The 21213-nt window shown below is 39.0% G+C and overlaps 1 protein-coding gene across 1 annotated transcript in view; it reads right to left on the bottom strand.

The window, feature by feature from the left end:
* Window positions 1–21213, bottom strand: part of BRWD1 (bromodomain and WD repeat domain containing 1) — a 43126-nt gene that overhangs the window by 4795 nt on the left and 17118 nt on the right. The window contains exons 20-40 of the mRNA XM_062488185.1: window positions 20447–20537; window positions 19340–19480; window positions 17821–17906; window positions 16776–16971; window positions 15469–15585; window positions 15264–15371; window positions 14804–14928; window positions 14611–14693; window positions 14143–14254; window positions 11061–11122; window positions 10155–10310; window positions 9441–9561; window positions 8018–8143; window positions 7413–7488; window positions 6892–6936; window positions 6645–6791; window positions 5790–5942; window positions 5348–5517; window positions 3716–3951; window positions 2767–2955; window positions 1339–2316 (exon numbers count right to left, since the gene is read on the bottom strand). Of these exons, the coding sequence (XP_062344169.1) occupies window positions 1339–2316; window positions 2767–2955; window positions 3716–3951; window positions 5348–5517; window positions 5790–5942; window positions 6645–6791; window positions 6892–6936; window positions 7413–7488; window positions 8018–8143; window positions 9441–9561; window positions 10155–10310; window positions 11061–11122; window positions 14143–14254; window positions 14611–14693; window positions 14804–14928; window positions 15264–15371; window positions 15469–15585; window positions 16776–16971; window positions 17821–17906; window positions 19340–19480; window positions 20447–20537 (3518 nt within the window). The remainder of the gene's footprint in view (window positions 1–1338; window positions 2317–2766; window positions 2956–3715; window positions 3952–5347; window positions 5518–5789; window positions 5943–6644; window positions 6792–6891; window positions 6937–7412; window positions 7489–8017; window positions 8144–9440; window positions 9562–10154; window positions 10311–11060; window positions 11123–14142; window positions 14255–14610; window positions 14694–14803; window positions 14929–15263; window positions 15372–15468; window positions 15586–16775; window positions 16972–17820; window positions 17907–19339; window positions 19481–20446; window positions 20538–21213) is intronic.

Raw genomic sequence — 21213 nt, 5'->3', positions numbered from 1 at the left:
AAAATGTATTGAAATTCCCCACTAAACATCCAGAATTAAAAACTGCAAAGGTATAATCAGGTGGCACAGGCAGAAAGAGGGAGCATTAAACCAAGTACCCCCAGAAACCAGAAGAGCTTTTCAAAGACACAAAGATGTGAAAGTCAGGTTCTTCAGGGTGTCCTGGAGTTCAGGCACCCAAAACTCCAACTCCAAACCTGGAATAGTGGGCAGGAAAATCCAGTCTCAGCTCCAACCAGCTCAGCTGCAGAGGGCACTACAGCCCACGAGGTACTGGCACAATTTATCTGATAACTGCTTTTAATCTTTTCTGATCTATAATCCCATGCTAAACACTACATATCTACAATATATATTATATATAATATACATTACAGAAATACATAAAGACTGCTTTACATATCAAAATAGATTAAATGCTATTTATATTACATATATTTTAAAAATAAAGCAAAGCTTTCACATAAATTGTTTAGCTGGTTAATTGAGCAGAGTGTATATACACATATATACTTACAGTTATATATATTTAAAATTCGTATTTATTTGAAAAATAGAAACTGTACAAGTATGCCCCTATTTATGTAATGAATGTAAGATCTTGGGACAAAACAAGTAAATATTCCTTGTGGAAAACTGTCAAGACAGACTCAACAGACAGTAATTTCCTTAAGATTCTTAAAGCACACTGACAGGCTTGGAAGGATTACATCAAACACCAACCTCTGAATAGACTTTCAAATTCCATATCAGGACCAATTCCCTGATTACATGAAGGGACAATGTACATGAACTGGTTTAATAAACATCAGCATCACTCTCATAAGCTGGAAAAAACCCCAAGCCAAACCAGCCCTCTAAATCACGATCAGCCAGAGATCTGAGAGACAGATAAAATTACAGAATAAAACCCAAAATTAAAATAATTTAACTTTCTGAAACAAGTGGAATACAGATCTTACTTCTGACAAGTGCCTGTCTGTTAAGGACTCTACACATCATTGACAGAATAAAATCTCAAAAGTCAAATGAAGTTTTGGGTTCCAGTGCACATCACAGATGTGAGACTAATTTAAACACTTTTCCATCAAATTAATTTTGAAAAACTATCAATAATGTTACTTCAAACTGAAAATAATAGTTGCAAATCTCCTGTAGCACAGAAAATCTCAACAGAAAATTAAGGCAAGGTAACAGAACTGCAAACCAGAAGGTTTTGGTTACCAAAATCCTCCAAACAAAGAGCTGGACAAAGAGAGAAAGCACTCTGCTGTCTTGGAGATTTTCTGTCATCTACTCACTATTAAGAAATAGAGAAATTAACCTTAAAAATGTTACCTTTTCTCATGATTTTTGTTTTTCCTTTCCTCTTCCTCATCTTTGCTTTTGCAGAAGTTTCACAGTAATTGCTGTTATTGGAATCACTCTCTGAGTCCGAATCAGAGGAGTGATGGAAACTGGAGGCAGCTCCAGATTTGGAACTCCTCACAATCCTAGTGGGCACCAAGCTCTCCCACACACAGCTCTCCTCCTCCTCTCTGGCTTCTGCTTCAGATTCTGCTGTGTCCTCTAAATCACTCAAGACTTTTGCTTTTTTAAAAGGAGGAGACAGCTGCAGCCCAGAGACTTTCCTGCCATTCCACCTGTCCGACTCAGAGTCCAACTCATCCTCAGAATTGCTCACTGCAGGCTTGTGATGTGCAGGTGTTGACTGCTCAGAAACCTTCTGGCTGCTCCCATCCTCAGAATTATGGCTTTTGGAGTCCTCCTCTGAAAAGTCTAAGGTGGGACTTTTCACTTTGGGAGCCACAGAGCACACAGGGCCCCGGAGCTGTTTGTGCCCATTGCTCTGCCAGCTCTTCTGCTCGGTCTGCGTGTCGGGCTCAGAATCCGAGCTTCCGTTCTCAGATTCGCTGACGAATTTCCTTCGTGGAGCAGAGCAGCCAGTCTGAGAAAGCGTTTTCCTCTTGGTGAGCTGCTCTTCTATGTCTTTGTCACTCTCAGACTTCAGGCCTGCCTCATCCTCAGATCCCTCCAGCAGCATTCTCCTGGCGGCGGCGGAGGCATTCCGGTGCGGCAGCTTCCTGTTCCTGCAGATCCCGATGCTTTCTGAGCTCGACACCTCTTCCTCCACATCACTCATCAGCCTCAGCTTGTTGGCAGCCACTGCAGCGCTCCTGCGTGGGGTTTTCCTGTGCCTGCCCTTGCTGTTGCTGAGGGGCTCGGATGTCACCACTGAAGTATTTTCAGAGTCACTTCCATACAACTTTTTCCTGACCGTTTTCCTTGTATTCCCGTTCTCCTGAAGAATTGTTCCTGTAAAGGAACACAGGAATTAGTATCTTAAATATGAAATAGCAGCTTTGAAGTCTTGTCAAATTGGGACAGGTTCAACCCACAGACATGATGCATGAACTATATTCCCATGACAGTCAGGTGCTTTTGCTGTCATAAATTTCAGATTTATTCCGGTTTTGTGACAATTGAAACTTCTTAATGAATTGCTGCTTTTTAAATTAAGATATGTTTCAAGTCATTCCCTCTCACCAGGATCTCTGTTTCTGCCCTCTTCCCCTAGTCATGAAAAAAATCTTTTAAATAAAAGCTGAGTGTAGTATTTGAGCGCTTCAAAATTAGCACCAATAATAAAAATTAGTATCTTATACATTTAAAAACCACTGACTGCACTCAGTTATCTGTATAAATATAAAACTATAAAAACATGCACTTGGTCTTGCTGTTCACAAGAAACTGCTGCCACCCTACCTGTCTGCTTCCTCTGAGCAGCTCGGTTCCGAGTCAGCCTGCGACTGCTGTTCCTCCTGCACACCCCATTGTGCAGGGGAGAGGACACAGGAGCCCCAGAACAGCCCTTGCTGTCTTCTGAGCTGCTTGAGGAGGATGAAGATGAAGAGGAAGTAGATGAAGATACCCCAGAACCTTCTATTTCACTCTCTGTTAAAAAAACAAAGCAATTGGCAGTTAGAATTCTGAATAGTTTCAAGTGAAGAGGTACATCTTGCTGGTCCTGGAATCTTCAGATTACAGAATTCTTTCAGAATTTCCTCACATTAACTTAAAATGCATCCTCATGTCTGAATGTCTTACAGGGATCAAACTGATACCCCAACAAAATCCATATTCATATAGTGCTCCGTAACAGGAAGTTTAACCTGTATTTAAGTTTCAATTAAAATAAAATTGCTCTTTTCAAACACCAGATGTAAGGGAAAAGCATGTTTGAAAAACCCCAAAACACAGAACATTTTCTAACAGATTTCACCAGAACTTGCATTCTTGTTCTTTGAAACAAGCTGAATTTTTGTGAAGGGCAGGTGTAGTGGAAAAGACAGGAAAGCTTTAAAGTGTCAGAGAACTTCTGTCACTTGGTAATTGTGGATAAAATGTTTCATATAACATACATACACATCTATGGGCATGTAACCTGCGTTTTATACACCAATGATTATCAAATACTCTATGCTTGTTGACAGATTTCTTCATGAATAAATTTACTGTATTCTACATAATTTTAAATAGTACACAAATCTTTTTATACGATCACTGCAAATAACGTAAGCATCCAGAATCCAGTAAAACAAAAAGCTCTGCATCACACAAAACTCCTAAACCTTGCGCAAAAAACTTCCACGTTAAAAACACAAAGCTCATTTAACAACTCAGAATGCAAAATGCAGCAAATCTAAATTCTGACCTGATGATAAAGCAGAACAATTAGTTAGTGTTGTGGATCTGGCCTTCCCGTTCCTCTCCAAGGACGCCAGGCAGGCAGAATCCGAGGATTCTCCCGAGGAACTCCGCTGGTAGGAGGCAGCGTTGGGTTTATGGCTTGTGACACAGGCAGCTCTGCTTGAGGTAGGCTGAGGTAAAGAATCTTCCTGCTCAGATTCAAGTTTGGCCTGAGACTTTACTGGTTTCTGCTTCAGATTTCTAGTGAGAGTGAAAGTGGTAAAAGCAACACAGGTCATAAAACTAGGAGAGGGAAGACAATTATGCATTTTAACAACATTTAATACCATTTTGTATTTCTGAGAGGGCATTTTACGAGCTAATGTGGTGTGGGACAGTTTTAACCCTGGCAAGGATAAACACGGAAGTCCTTTCATTAAAATAACAATCTGCACTCCTAGGGAGGTCATACAAGAGGAGACAACCTTCCTCTGCTGAAATTAAATTCTGAGAAACACAATTAAATGGTGGATGTCCTGCAGACAATTATTGTTCTCTTATTTTCACTGCAGCATCAGCCTCAATTCCTGTTGGATTCCCAGCCTCTGGTTAACTGCACACAAGCCTTCAGCTAAATGCTGCACAGGCAAACATTCCACAACAGAGTTCCCAACACACACAGCAGGTGGAACCTTCCAGAAAGTTCAAAATAAAGAAAACCTCACTAATTTGATCCTTCCTTACCTCCACATGCCTGAGTGCTACCTGCCATCCTGCTCAGTCCATTATTTTCACCTAGAGAACTGTTTTGTCAGTTTTTTCCTTACATTGCAGGTTTTCAGACATTGACCCAGGTGCACAAGGTGTGTAATTTGTTATCCCAAACCTCACTTCTGCTGTGCCCCACTGAACAGTCACACACAATTCTCCAGATATGAGCACAAGTGAGATTCAAAAGACAATTTCTGCCTATCCTGGTCCCTGAAATTAGAACTCTTAGTCCTACCCTTTCCCTGCCAGAGAAGGAAGATTGGACAGCAGCAGAAGGGAAAAGCTCAGTTTCAGTAATTTATCACATTTAGCTTTTGTATTTTGTCCCACATGCCAATTAAGAGCAGGAGTTAATCATGTCAAACAGCAATTGTGTCAAAAGCTTGTTTCCCTTCAAAAGAGAAAAGGCAAATCTGGCTCCCAACTGAATGCGACAGCAAGTGACAATTTCTAGAAACTCCACAGGACTGATTTTATTCTGTATGTAACAAAACACATAATTTACGTAGATTTGCATCTCTGTAATATATCCAGCAAGTTGTTTTTTTTTCATTGTTTCATTTGTTTCATTCCCCACTGTTTTAGTTAAATACTGATTTTCTGATTCAAATACAAAAAAAACCAAAAACAAACAAACCAAACAAAAAAACCAAAAACCCAAAGCTTTTCTACTTTTTTGTCTCCTTGTATTTCTCAGTTTTATACTACAAAAAAAGGCCTATTTTAAAACATTTTTTTCCTACTGTATGAAAATTATAAAAACCGTCACTGGGGTTGCAAACCATTAAAAAACCCCAATTGTTCCCCTCTTTACAGACTAAATGTGAGAGTCAATATGAATATCAGTTAGATGAGATAGCTCTTTATACCTTCATAATTTGATTACCTGAGCATTTTGGTGGGCTGCTGCACTGAGCTTTGATTATTAAATCTTCTCGTGTACCTCTGGTTTCTCCGTAGCTTTTCATTCTGTTTCTGCCCATTTTTGAAATCTGAAACAATTCTTCTGATTTTCTCTTCAAACAGTGCTGACAATCTCAAGGTCATACTGTAAATCTAGGTAAGGAAGTGGTTTCTATTAAAAACAGAGCCTTTGATCCAAGACTAATATTTGCAATATTAAAAACTGCACAGAAAAGCAATAGGAAAAGCACAGGAGTCCTGTGTAACACCAAATAAACAGGAAATGAACATATTAAATATTTTTGTCCCATTTTTCTCCACTCTCTACCCAATCAGCAGCTTTATCAGAAGTACCGATAAACAAATTGCAAAATAAAATTTAATTTCATTATGACATTCATAAACCCTCAGATATTAACAGCTACCTTTGACTTTTTGTTTGGAGTATAAGATTTTGCATTACTAAATATCAGTCTGATATCTTTGCACAGTTCCATTGGAGTGTCATAATTCCCAGCTTCCAGAGTTTCCTTCACTGTACCAAAATCCATTGGAGTGTCTATAATATGTCTGTAATCCTATAAACAAACATATAAAAGAAGATTTCTGTGAAAGTATAAGGGAAAAAAAAAACCACTTTTGAATTTTATCTCTCATTTAGGAGCAGCTAAAATTACACAAATTATCTTTGACAGCAGTGGAAAGAAATACCACAGCAGAAAGCAATGCTTCTGCTGAGAGAGGTTGATTTAAAATCTTTCCATTATCCCATGAATTTTACTGTGAGAAACAACAGATCTGGTTTAAAAAAAAAAAAAAAGCCCAAAAATCCCCAAAACACAATGACCAAACAAAAAAAAAAAAAACCCAAATCAAACCCCATCAAAACATCTCAATCTTTCTTTCTCTCCTCTAAAACATGCTTTTTTGGAGAATCTCAAGATGTTTTTTAAACCTGAAATGAGACTCAAACTAAAAATGTGGAATCACCAGGAGAAGTTATGTGCTGTAAAGAAGTTTTTTTCCCCCCCCTTTAAATTAAGTTTGCTGGGTTTTTAGAGAAAAAAGAGACTGAGGGGGTAGAAAGATTACCATGAACAGCTAAAAGAGAAGGGGAAAAAAAAAAATCAAATTCATAGCTCAGGCTCAGTAAACAGATTTTAGATCTTCAAGAAGCTCGTTTTAATTAAGAAAATACAGACTTTTTTTTCTAAAATAATTCCCTTACAAGGCACAGTACGACAGCAAGAAAAAGCAATCAATTAAGGTTATCAACTTACAGGATATTGGTCCAAATCCACTGGCTGCCTGAAGGGTTCAGAATCCTCACACTGGAAAATTAAATTCACCAGTTCCATGCACTGCTTCTTCCAACAGTTTTCATCATAGCCACTTTTCAAGTTTTTTCCTTTTTTTAAGCCCCGTCCCTTGAGGGGGGAAAAAACAAGTTAGGAAAAGCATTAATGGAATACAGCAAGAAAAAATTCCACCTGATTTGGGTTATAAGGTAAAGATTGGCCAACTCACTTTTCTTCTTCTGTATGATGTTCTTGGAACACATTTTTCATCATCCTGCAGAGAATAACATCAATTAATCTTAAAAGTGACGTAGGGAAAAATAGGTGATGGAGGCTAAAAGTGTCATCAGATTTGAGACTGTGGTAAAATTCAATCTTCTTCTTAATTCTTTCAATAAGACAAAGGATGAGCATAAAAAATACAACACATCATCTGGGAGACTTGGAAAACAATAACCTAGATAAGGACAAGAGCTGGAGTCTGCAATCTCCAGTGGTTTGAGAAAATGAAAAACCACCATCAGAAATTGCAATTAGAAGTTACCCAACAGCTTTGAACTTCAGTAACTAAATATTACCAGTAATGAAATTCACTGATAATAAATGACATAAAACATCCATAAAAATTCCTAATACAGTCCATGTTTACATTAGTTATGTAAATAACTCAGCAATTTTATCAGTATTTGAAGAATAATATTCTTACCATCATAAATTACTGCAATTTTCCACATAAAAACCCCAACTTACCAGATCAGCATCATGACAATCTTGTTCATCATCTGTTGTGCTACATAATTCAAAAATATTTGTACAATCCTGGTCACTGCAATGCAATTAAATCTCTGTTACTGGAATAGCAAAAGCAGAGCTGTCATTTCCTAAATTAACCTCAGGCACAACCAAGTACTCCATATGAAAGGGAAGACAGTAACTGAGTATTAAATAGAATATAAAACTCAGGATTAGGGATCTGAAAGGGGCCTGCCCAGCTGCAGGAAGGCTGCCCACACTCATTTCAAAATAAAGCTCTCAATTTATTTTAACTTTTCCATGAAGTCAGACAAGCTACAGCAGGAACTTCTACACAGGACAGCACAGAAGTTACTTTTTACACACTGAGCCACTTAACATACTCAAGTGACATTTTGGGACTGTAATACCAGGGAAAAAGGTAAAAATGCCCCGAAGCTAAACACTTCAGTGTTTAAGGTTACACTCAGAATTATACACCTGTCCTTACATTGAAAAGAGTCAAAGCAGGGCTCACCACAAAGGGATATTGAGCTGGTTTTACTCTGCACTGTTCAAAGGCTCAAGGATTCAAGCAGTATTTAGATTAAAATGCCACTTACTTGATAAACTTTAGGAGCTGGGTGGTGATTTTTTTTGCAGCTCTGGCAATAGCACTCCCAGGCTCATTGAAGGTTCTGGCATTGCTTTCAATGTATCTGACTTCCCAAACCAATGCTGAAATTCTCCTTCAAATTAGAAAATACTGCACCTTTAATACTAAAGAAAAGCTTAAAAACAGCAAAAATTATCTCTGATTTCCTCTCCATCTTAGATTTAGATATCCTCTGTTTTAATTTCTCTTTAGGGCAGTCTCAAACTTTTCCTTCACATGGAAAACCCAAGGAAGCAAAACTAGCAATGTCTATCTTTCATCACTCCTTTCCCAACTCATTACTGATAATTCATCCTTAAACAGTTTGTGATATAAACTCAGTTAATTCAGCTGGCCAAGTAAGCAGTAGTATTTGTTACCCCTAAATCATAAAATACCACTGAAATCATTCCAAGGACTGTGGAATTCCTGGAATCTTTAAAAACACAAGCATTTTTAAAAAGCTTACATTTGACTTATTCAAAAGGAATAGCATAATGTAATCACTGCTCTAAATTATCACAGCTCTTCTGGCAATATCAGAAGCTGCTTATTACAAAACCCTGAGAAATGGAAGACAAGTTGAGTCATACTGAAAGAACTTTTAATAAATAAATACATAGCACAAGCAATTAAAAAGGAGTGACAAAAGCTTTGTCCAATTACATTTTTAAAGACATCCCAGCTATGATGGTCCTTTCTGTCTTCCCTTAAAGACCTTGCTTTGAGGCCAACTGACCACTGAAAACGGTGCCCCCTGCAAAACGACAGATTTGAGAAACTGCAACAAATTGAGATGACAACTTGATAGAAATGAGCTGCCACAAACATGTAATTTCATTTTTATGACTCGTTTTCCCAATACCTACTACCTGTGAAGCACCAGCCTTATACCTTATACCCTAAGTCTGCAGTTCTTCACCTACAGAATTTCCAATTATTTCCCAAGACATTTTTTCCATCTTATACAGGAGGAAAATCACCATTAATGTATCTTCACTGTATTTACAGACACACTGAACACAAGTCCAGATGAAGAACATACTTAAATTTCTTTTCAAGCTATGGCTGACCAGCACATCCAGCAAACCAGAGCTCTGTCATCATTATACTCTTCCCTCTTTCTCTTCTGTAAGTTTTTATCATTTAAAATGCTGCTGCTAATATTTAACATTTCACCTCTTGTGTTTAAGCTCCTTTCTCAAAACAGCGAGACCTTAACCTTCCTTAAGTTCAAAGTAATTGAAGGACAGCACTTCAAAATCTGAATTGTCATCAGCACTGAAGTAACTTCAGGGAGTTTTTAAATACTCGGTGATTTGAAAGAGTGAATTTTATTTTACTGTAATTCTGAAGAGTCCCCAGGGGAGTTTGTGGCTGGCAGCACTGACCTGTAGAACCTGTTGGCCAGCCGGGTGCGGATGGTGTTGAGGTCCGTGGGATAGGCGATCACCGTGCAGTACTTGGGGTACGTGCACAGGTCCACTGGGCCAGCAAAGGCTGCTGAGATGTCTGGTTAAAAACAGCAACGACAGCAAAAGTCAACTGTTTGACCTCATTTTTCAAGTGCCTGAAGGAGTTGACAGGAAACACAGATGATTTCCACGGGCTGGAGGGACAGGACACAGGGAATGGCTTCCCACTGCCAGAGGCCAGGGCTGGATGGGATTTTGGGAATTAGGAATTGTTCCCTGGCAGGGTGGGCAGGGGCTGGGATGGAATTCCCAGATTTGCTGTGGCTGCCCCTGGATCCCTGGCAGTGCCCAAGGCCAGGTTGGACACTGGGGCTGGGAGCAGCCTGGGACAGTGGGAGGTGTCCCTGCCCATGGGTGAACTGGACTGGTTTTCAGGTCTCTCCCAATTCAAGCCATTCTGGGATTCTATTTCAAAGCCTGTAGGTCCATGGCAAGTGAGCTGGGTGTTACAAAACCAATGATGTTTAAAATCATAAAGTTCTCAGAACAAAGACGAAGAACTGCAGAGAGAAACAGTTGCTCATTAAAGTACTTTATCACAAGGAATTTTTAAAGGATGCCATGGATATTCCAGGCTGTTTATAAATGTAACATCAGGAGAAAACCACCTGAAGCTCAGCTCACACTCACCCAGAGTCATGAGCTGATCAATCCCACGGATAATCCGTTCACAGGCCTCATCACGGGACTTCATCCCCCACTCTCCCTCCTGGGGTTTGTACAGGAGCTTCTCCACCTCTTCCAAGGTCACAGAGACACTTGCTCCTAATTCTTCAGGTTGATCAACTAAAGAACAAATTGGGGAAAGAGTGAGAACAAGATAAATGGTTGAGCACTCAGTTATTAAATAATTGCATGCTTACAACTGACAAAAAAATTCTTGCCTTGAAGTAGAGTTTTTATGCTAAGGCTGTAGGGAAAAAATTACACAGAATGGATACAAATAGAATGCTTTAAATTCTGTTTTTCTGTAGTTTTGAATTAAATTTATTACCTTTTTGACAGCTTATTCAGTAACTACTTCCTCTCTATCTCCCAGACTTTCCTCCCCCCTCCCAGCTGATACTGACAAGTACTGGAAAAATGAAATATTAAGACAAACCACAAATGCCACTTCTTTTATTTACAAATAATCTGGATTTGACCAGCAAACTTTATAAATTGTTGGTTTTCAACTACGTGCAGTAAGGATTTGCTGACTGGAAATTATTTATATTCTTCTTGCACCCCCTTGTATTACAGTACACTACAACAAATTCATAGTTTGAAACTTGAGATGTTTTTTTGAAACCTCACATTTGGAAGTAGCAGGTTTTATTTCCTAAGTCAGAGCCACACAATTGGAGTATTTTTTTCAAAATTATTCTGGAAGACGCAAAAGGAAAAAAAATAGGTATATTCAAATTATTTTACTAAATCTGAATCAAGACTGTCTTTAAGAGAGGAACTCCCTCAGGTCCACGACCTGCTTGAAACAAAGGAACTGGAAAGAGGGAGAAGCACATGAAGCTGTTTTATTCAAGGGTTTCTACCTACCATTATCAGGGACTGGTTCCATGTCCCACGGGCTCAGCTTTTCAATTTCACCATTGTCCCATCTGATTCACCAAGGAAAAAAAAAAAAAAAAAATTAAAGTTATCTTGACTCAGAATTGTTCCCTCCAAGCATATTTAAATCTCAGCTATAAGCACACTTAAATTACAGCTATTTGTACGTGTTGACAAAATGCACTGCAAAAACATGGATATAAACAAAAGCATTGTCTTGCAATCAGCAAAAAGGAAACATTCTTCATAATGAATTTCAGATTAAAATTGTGCTCCTGATTTTGGCTGCATGGAACTTAACCAACACATAAATCAATTTTACAGAGCTTGTATCAAGAGGATGAAGAAGAAAAATAAGCTGCACATTTGGAAAAGGGAGATAACATCAGAGAGATTTGAGAAAAATACAAGAGAGGATTTTTCTTGCTGATCACAGCAGCAGTTGTGCAAGTGGATTAAGGGAGAAAAGGAAATAAGGAATTTCATGTGCCAGCATGAAAATTTATGGGGCAGAGGACATTAAGACAAAAAAAGAACAAATACAAAATGAAGAAACTGAAGTTACTGATAAATCTGGCTATTCACTCTGATACTGAACTATGAGGTGAGAACATAACTCTGAGATCTCTCCAAAACCCACCACATTAGGGCAGATTTTTGCGTGTTTTTTAAAAACACATAAAATACCCATAATTTTTGCTATTTTCAAGGTAAAAAAATGTCTGACTGAATCAGCTTCACACCTCACTGATCCAGAGACGCAGAATTATAGATGGAGTGCTGCATCCTTCCTATCTGGGGTTAATCCTTATGCTCCCAGTTTTATTTTTTATTACAAACACATACCAGAAACAAACAGATCAGTCTGCAGTTACCAATTTCCCTCCAGAGCTTTACAGCTTTGCCACCAGTTTCCTGTCAGAGTTCTCCAAATTCCTGGGTCTACTTCTGACGCCTTAATAAACTCATGATATTTGGTCTAATGCCTCCTTGTATTTATTTCAAACCAACTGGAAACTGAAATGATCATGCCCAGAGTATTTTATAACTAAACCCCTGTTCTGGCAAGAGCAGCTCTCCATTGTTTTGGATTTCCCAACACCTTAGGAAAACTTGGATCACTCAGCCTGTTTGATTTTTATGAACTAATAGTCCTAAAGGTTGATCTGTTCAGTTTTCATCCCCAGTTACTGTACAGTATTTCACAAATTGTGTTGATATTCACAAATGGATATATTAATTAAAAATTTTGCACTTAAGACTTCATCAAGAGTTTAGTACAGCTTAAGCCTCACTTAGTTCTGCTTAAGTTCCAATCATCCAGGTAATGCAACTTAATAAATCAAGCTGCTTCTACACAAACACCTATTACTCTCTTGCCAATGAAATAACAAAAAAGTGGAAAATTATCTCCAGTTCATTTATTTTCCATACAACAGCAACAGTGATAAATTGAAATAAGTGTGACAAAAAGAGCAACAGACCCAACCAGGTCACAAAACCTAAATACAGCTGCCAAACACTATAGATATTTTCATACACTGATCTTAGGATTCTGCTCTGGAAGAGCTGTAGAATAAAGTCCTTTTGGAAAGGGATCTTTAGGAATAAAGCTTTCCTTCAAAGCAGCTCTAGAATTTTCTGTTAAAGGCTAGTGCATTAAAATACTGAAATATCCTTTAGGTCTTACAGGAGAAAGGAGCCCAGGAAATTTGCACCAGGCTTTTGTTCAGAACTGGAAACTTGATTTGGAACTGGCCAAGGAAAAATCCAAAGCCCACCTCAACCTGCTTCCAAGGAACATCTGTGGTACACAACAAAACACATGGAATGGATGGAATGTGGAAGGGAAGGTAACATGTAAGAACTTCAATCTGGGAGTTACTTCCACCTTCCCAGCATGGAAAATCACAGAGAGAAGACAAGTCAAGGAAGCAAAACATGTAACAATTTTGGCAGTCTCACTGGATTGCCTGCTAGCTATAAAACTTCCCTTCTTTGTGGTGAGCAACAGGTTCAAAAGCCTTTGAGCAAAACAGCAATTAAGAAGTGCTCCAACAATGAAACTGTGACTATTAAATGCACTGTATAAGACATGGGAACTATCTCTGGGAATGATGGAAATACTGAATATTCACTCTTTATTCTCCTTACAGTCCTCCCTTGCTGGGGGAAACCAAACCAAGCAAAATCCCAGAATTATCCTTTCAGTGCCTAAAGGAGGTGACAAGAAGGCTGAGGAGGGACCTTCACAAGGGCATGGAGTGAAGGACAAAGGGGAATGGCCTTAAGGGATGGCCTGTAGGAGGGAAGGGTTAGATTAGATGCTAGGAAGGAACTCTTGACTCTGAGGGTGGTGAGGCCCTGACACAAGCTGCCCAAAGCAGCTGTGGCTACCTCATCCCTGGAAGTGTCCAAGGCCAGGCTGTTTGGAGCTCTGAGTAACCTGGGACAGCAGAAGGCGTCCCTGCCCATGGCAAGGAGTTGGAACAAGATATATCTTTAAGGTCTCTTCCAACCCAAACCATGCTGTGATTCTATCCCAGACAGCTTGGACAGGGTAGGACAAGGTCAATACCCTGGAGTCTGAACACTGAAGTCCAGAGATATCTTTGTTTACCATTCCCCTCCTTGGTGTGAAGGCCTCTGTTGATATGAAAAAGGTGCCCAATGTGAAAGAAAAGTGTGAAGACTCGAGGCATAAAGACCTTGAAGCCAGCAACCACAGAGGACATTCAGCATCCCCAAAACAACTGTCAGTGCAGAGCAATAATTAATGTTCACAGAAAACTCAACTGCTTGCTTTGTGGAAGGGACCCAGAATTACTCAGTACAGGAAACGTGAAGAGGTCAACGACTACTTTTACCCTCTTACTACTCATTAACAAGTTGCCACAAATCATTATATATCCACACCATGCTACAGCAGCAACTTAAAATCATTAAGAAGACAATACCAGGAGTAAAATAATTTAAATGAACGATTTCTACATTCTCATAGCAATGAGGCAGCTGTGGGAGAGCAAAGGCACTCTAATTAACATTGGAAAGAAAAGATTTTTGTACTCACTTGACACTGTAACATTGGAAGTGACTATCTGGATACTGAGGCTGATAAGGTTCCTGACCCAGCACTGTCCCAAACCACCAGGCATCATCAATAATGGAGCGGAACCTGTCGGCTGTAGCAAACACAGATAATTGCTGAGAGAAGGACTTAACTCTGTGGCTGCAATCAGAATGGCAATCAGAAAAACTTCTGATAAATGTACTGCTTGATTTCTCTCCATAATTAAAGTTCTAGACCCACTGACATACAAGTCTGTTATTTAGCTTTAAAATAAAAAAGGGAACAGAACAGTCTGGTTATGTATTTTGGTGACTGTATTTCCATTTACTGCAGTCCCTCCAAGGTTCACATTTCTGACTCTTGCCTACAGGAGAACCCTCTGACCCTACATACAGCACATGCAGCAATTAGCCAAGGACACATTTGTGATTTCAAAACTGTTCAGCCCAACATTCAGCAAACACTTACAGGCCTGCCAGTTCCTCTGCCGGGCTTCGTCGTAGAACTGACGTAAGATAAGGAAGTCAATAACATCTGGCATGTCGTGGTATCTGCATAAAAAAACAATAAAAATAAATCATCACTCACGTGTGCCTCAGGGCTTCGGGAAGAACAGAAATGTCTTCTTTAATACTTTCCAGGAAGATAAAACTGCACATACCTGATGGAAAATGACTTGTCTGTGTGTTTCCCAGTGGCATGATCTATAAAGGCAAGCTTGAGGCAACACAACGTGGGAGGACCAATTTCATATCTAATTCCAACAATTTTTACCAATTCCTGATCCTACAGGTAAGAACAAACAGCTTCAGCAAGTTTTATCTTAAGGACCATGCACAGAACTATTAGTTTAACATGAATTAACCAACTGCACCCACAGGCAAAAGACCGACATTAGATTTAAGATTTCAGTGGAAGGCAGTGTGTCAGCTTTAGGATTTTAACACAGGTATTTCATTCGGCTTCCCACAGAAAATTCTGAAGACAGCCTGATAACTGTACATACTTTCCCCATAGGGAAATACCAGTAACCTCACAAATCCATGTTCTGCAAACAAGAGTAACAAAACTCTTCAGTCACAGACTGTTATAAACCCACAGGACCTTCAGTGCAGACCTACCCTAAGCACCACTTTTCTCCAAGGCTCCTTGTGTGGATTCAGTTCATAAATGTTATTTCTTCTCACTGCTTCAATGTAAGCTTCGTGCCCTTGTCGGAAATATATCACCTAAGAAACACCCCAACAAACCCAGACAGTGAATGTTTTCCTGTATTTAGCAATTATACTAATCACAAGCATTGGGAGAGTGAATCCATGCTCCTACCTCGTCCCCCATCTGAGGGACAAACGGGGACCTTCGGAGAGCCGTGTCTGTGATCCAGACTGGAGGGTGCCAGTCGTAGGACAATTCCAAGTTCAGTGGTTGTGCTGCTGCATCAGCCTTCACAAAAGCAGACATAATGGACAAGAATTCTAAACAAATCATTCAGTTTTGACTTGGCAGATAAAAGCTTAACTTATAAATTACTAATCTACAGCATTTCCAAACAGTATCAGCAGAATTCCTCCAAGGCTTTGCTTGAGTTGTAACTGTATTTGTAATTCTGATACCAAATATTCCTCTCCTATCTGGAGATTTGAGTGAGCAAGTCATTATTATGCAGGCCTTAGCAGAAAGTTTTATACTGTAGATGACAATCTCAGTACCCAATTAAAAATTATTTAAGCTGCATAAAACTTTGATTTTACATGGAAGAAAGTGAAGGGATGGAGAGAAAAACAGACTAAATGTATCAAAATTACCCCAGGCTTAAAAAAAGCATTTGTTTACTCCTTTATGAGAGAAAACAACTAACAGTAACTACTATAACTTTAAAAAGGAAATTAATTAAATCAACCTTAAAAAATTAGTAGCTTAAAAAAGAGAAATTATTGTAACTTATAAAAAACTTTAAGAATTCAACCTAAGTATAAATGGCCACCATCAATGCAGTGACTGCATCCCTGAAGTATTAAAGCAGATAAAAAAACAGACAGTTTAACAAAGTTACAGAGTCACAGAACGGTTTGGGTCAGGGTACACCTCAAACATCATCCAGTTCCACCCCCTCCCTGCCATGGGCAGGGACACCTTCCACTATCCCGGGTTGCTTCCAGCCCCAATGTCCAACCTGGCCTTGGACACTTCCAAGGATCCAGGGACAGCCACAGCTTCTGTGGACAACATGTCCCAGTGCCTCACCACCTCCAGAGCCAAGAATTCCTCCCTCATCTAATCTAACCTTGCTCTCCTTCCGTTTAAAGCCTTCTCCCTTGTCCTATCGCTCCATGCCCTTGGGATAAGTCTGATATTCTCTAATGGTATTTGTTAAACACATTTCCCTTTTAACCTCGAGAACCCTTTTCATTTGGAAAATGAAAGCAGCTTCACTTGGAATGCAGATCCTTCCCTACAGATCAGCAGATCCCTCACACTGGGAATGATCTCAAATCAATTCCATGCACCCTGTGTGCAGTGACAGCAAGATCCTTGGCTAACGGCAGTAACAATCCAATAGCTTCTAACGGAGAGACCAAATCCCTAAGAGAGAAACGAACTCAAGACTGTGCAGAAGAAAAAGAAAATCGTACTTCCTCCTGCTTTTTTGGTTTGGGTTTTTTCCTCCTCTTCCTCCTCCTCCTCTTGGGAGGAGAGGATTTCTCAGCTGACACCTCATCCTCGGAGGTGCTGCAGTACCGGAGCGCTTTCCTGCGCGAGGTGCGCACCGGGGGCTGCAGGTTGATCCCGGCGTCCGCGATCCAGTCGGAATATCTGCTCGAGGAATCACTGTCCAGAGAGGGCAGGGAAACACAAACACAACCTCTCACTTCTTCAGAATGCTCTCAGAAACATAGCAGCAGATAGCAAGTGTTGAAAGCCACTCCAAAATCACTTTGCCCTGTCGCAACCGCTACTTCACTTGAAGCTTAATGTGAATTTTTGGGAGAATCCAGTAATTCAAAGCACATTTCTTTGAACAACTCAAGCCTAGTGAATTCTAAAATCAGTAATTTTATTCAAGAAAGTTGTGCAATGGAATTCTGGATTAATTAGGAGCCCTCCCCTAAGGAACACAAGAATCAAATGCTGCCTGAGTTTTTTTACACTTATCCAAATCTCACCTATACATCCAGATTCTGAGTATTTTGTATTTCTAGTACTACAGAATTGTAACAATATCTAAAATAGCCACGTGATTAAAAACTTATCTACAACAGTTCTACATAGAACTAGAAACTTTTAAAAATTCAGATTTTTTCAAAATATTTTTAAGAGCAAGAGAATAAAAAAAACAATACCAAAAAATTCCCAAACAAAATATGGAAAAAAATTTCCCAAACAAAGTATTTCCAAACCTCCAAACCCAGACCAAAACACACCACAGAAATATTCCAGACTCTCACCTTTCTTTGCCATATGGCAATAAAAGCAGAGGGACTTAGAGTTACATTAAAAAATAGAAATGTTTTGCAAATAACAATACAATGTGTCAGTGATGTATATTAATTATACCTTATATGATTATGGTTATTATCATCATATGATGACATCTGAAGCACAACAGAGCTTTCATGCAACTCTTAATTTGTCAAAATTCAAGTAAAACTCATTATGGGATATGTTTTTTCACCTTACCTAGAACTATTACTGTTGCTTTTCTTGTCACTTCTCCACTCTTCCTCTTCATCAGATGAACCAGAGCCCTCACTTTCTTCAGCTTCCTAAATTTAAAAATACACACTCAAGCCAAACCCATGTTTTAAGGGTCTGAAACTTAAAAACATGCAGTCCATATTATCAAATTTAAAAGAAGTTTGGTAAAAAGTTGTTAAAATGGAAATCAATCAGATCATGTAAAGTACAAAATAAAATCTGACTGACAGGGAAGAATTTACATTACAAAAGGAAGGGATTAAGAAAAACAATCACATCTCTCCACACACAAGGGGATATTCTGTCACTGCTGGTTTTTTTTTTCATTTGTTATGCAAGTTGAGGGATTTTTTTCCCCCCTGTCCTTTTAGTGTCAATTGATTGAGCAAGTACTAACTGAAGTACTCATGCATGCATATAAAAGCAACACTAAACAGTAAAGATACACCAAAATATATCATGATTTTACTAATTTCCTGATTGTTGATCACCAAATAATGTCTTAAATGTGTTTTTCATAACTGAGTCAGTATGATGCATGGCTCATGTGCCAAGTTCTATGTTGTCAAGCAAATAATTTAAAAACAGGAGAAAATCCCATGAGATTTCAATTGTAGCTTCAAATGCTTGAATTAGTCCAGGTGATTTGTCATTTTCAGAGTACCAAAGTACAAAGAGTCCTCTCACTAAAACCTGTTCATACTCTGTGTAGATGATACACTACAATATCAAAGTTCAGCACTCACTGAACTTTACATTCAATTTAAGTGCTTTTTTTTTAGCCACACTGAAATTCTTTATTAAGAGGCAAGGCGAGGAAATTTCGAAGTGAAACCATTCCTCATCTTACTTGCAAGATATTCTAATCTCCTGAATGTGCTCCCTTTTGTTCACTGTTCTTCCTTAACAAAGTGACTGCTCCAACAAGTCTGAGCTTCTCTGCTCCTTCCACTTTTCCCTTTCCCAGTTTAAAACTTATTTCCCTGTGGGCAAGTCAAGACAAGGGCAGTCCAAGCAGTCCTATCACCCATCTAAAGTCTGGTAACACAACAGACACAAACAAAAACCTGCTGCTACCAACACAGTTCTGTGTCACCGCAGGCCAAGAGGAACAGACCCTGTGGAAGAATCACATCAGCAAGAACCTTCAAAATTTCCACAGAAAAACATTAAAGCCCATCTAAATGGGTTTTAGATTCTGAGTGTCACCTGAAGCCAACCAAATGTCCATCAGATTTTTACCGTGGGCTGTGGATTTGGTTTAGAAGATTCTCAGCCAAAACCAGTTAAGCCATTTATAAACTGACAAGAAATACTGTCTTAATTAAAGCAACACAGCAGGTTTGAGAAGTGCTAACTATGATGATGCTTAAAAAAACACTTTCTCTGGAAAAAGAAGGGGTAGGGGTTTTTTGTTTGCTTACAGAAAAAAAGGCACATCTGTATGAAATTTCATTAATTGAGCAACTCAGGCTCAGCCCAAACTCAGAAGAGATCTCACCTGTTCTATGAAGCCAAAGCTGTTGTCCCTCTCCTCCTCAGAAGACTCCAGCTGCTCAATGTTCTTCCGTGTTCTGTAGCTGGAATATTTCCTTCTGTGCAGTCGACGCTTTGACTGGATTAATGAAGACTCAGAGTCACTCTAATGTATAAAGAAGGGAAAGAACAGGAGTTAAATAAAAATACTTACCTGGTAATTTTTTATTAAGGGTGGCTAAAAGCACACTGCTGAACGCAAAAACTGAAACAGCATTATTAAGTTAAAGCTCCTTCTCACAAGAAATAATTCTCATGTAAGCCCAAAGTTTAAAATTTGCTGTTCCAAATTTTTGGAACATTTTAAGATGTAAGATTTATTAATTGGTCTAAGAAATAAACTCTTTATAAACTATTATGTCAGCTCCATTCACATCACCTGATAAATGTATTTACAGAATCAAGAAGTTAACTGCATACAGTGTGCAATTATAAAAGCAGAGAATGGTTTGTGTTGGAAAGGACCTTAAAGATCATCTTGTTTCAACCCCCAACTCCCCACAGTAAAGGGGATCATGCAGTAAAATTCTTGTGTCACATTGTTTTGTACTCTAAGACACAGCAAATCAGCCAACAAGCTTATAAAAACAGCACAATAACCAATGTTTCCTGCTTGCCAATCCCTCCCACAAAACAGGTAATGAAAAAAGCACTTGAAAGGAGAGATGTCTGAAGAAGTTTCCCCTGCACAAAATTACTTGAAGTAAAATGACAGGGAACAGCAATATAATTGCTGTTATTCCTGTGATTGCTCAAGTACAGGACCTGGTGTGCTCTCAGTGCTTTAGCAGGACTTGCAATAGCTGTGTTAACTGCAGTCAAACTAGAACGGCCTGAAAGCCATCCTGCCTTTAAAAATTACTCCCAAATACCTCACACAGAAGCAGGCAAGACTGAAAGCAAAAAGAATTCCAGGTATTTATAAAAATAAGTCGAACCTTGTCCTGCAATAACTGGAAGCTGAATCATCAGGGTCCTTGGAAGACCATACCAGAAAGCTCTGCTTTCATTTTCTACCCCACCACTTGCCCTTGGACACAGAATGCTCACTTTCCCAGAAGCTGCCACGTACCTTTTCCAGTGACTCAAATGACTTTTTCTTCTCTGTTGCATAAAGATCTCTCTCTTCTTCCCCTTTTGCAATCCGATATTCTTCCTGTTTCCTACAAGAAAGCCATGAAAATCTAATTCTACAACTGTTTTGACAATGCTGCTATCTCTAAGGGATCTCTCTCATGCCCAATTCCATTCCATTTTTAATTTCAGATGCTCTTGTTGCTCAATTAACTCTAAACCATCCTATCATTTCCAGGTAAGAGTGAAAAATATGGGTGCTAAAAAAGTCCTCCTCCCAAACATCAAAATATAATCTACATTTTCAACCTCATTTTTAATTTACATTTTTTCATTTAAAATAATTCTACCTCCCAACACTGGGAATACTTATAACCCTCAGAGATGTGGTAGTACCTATGGTTGTGGCTTTAGCAAGAGACATTTAGGTACTAATTCTCCTTTTCACAGATGAATACTGATAGTGCTTTTGAAAGAACTGGTTTAGCACTTCAAGGGGTTATAACTAATCACCTCCAGAAGTCTCAGAGAGAGCACAATCTCACCCAAGTCTTCCACAGGAATGAATTCAACCTGCATCTTGTGTTTTGGAGAAAGCAAGAATCTAGGTGACCTAGCTGGCATGGAGATGATTTAAAATACTGAAATGGAGGAGAATCGTTCAGGTGGACAACTTCCCTTTCTTCTCATTGAATGCATCTTACAACTACAAGTTTTTAGCATATCTGCCCACAACACTGAACTATTCCAACAATATGCATTGGT

This window comes from Cinclus cinclus, chromosome 2 (assembly GCF_963662255.1).
Source record: "Cinclus cinclus chromosome 2, bCinCin1.1, whole genome shotgun sequence".
Lineage (NCBI taxonomy): Eukaryota > Metazoa > Chordata > Aves > Passeriformes > Cinclidae > Cinclus > Cinclus cinclus.
The sequence above is the reverse complement of the archived record's forward strand: the minus strand, read 5'-3'. Positions and strand labels throughout refer to the sequence as shown.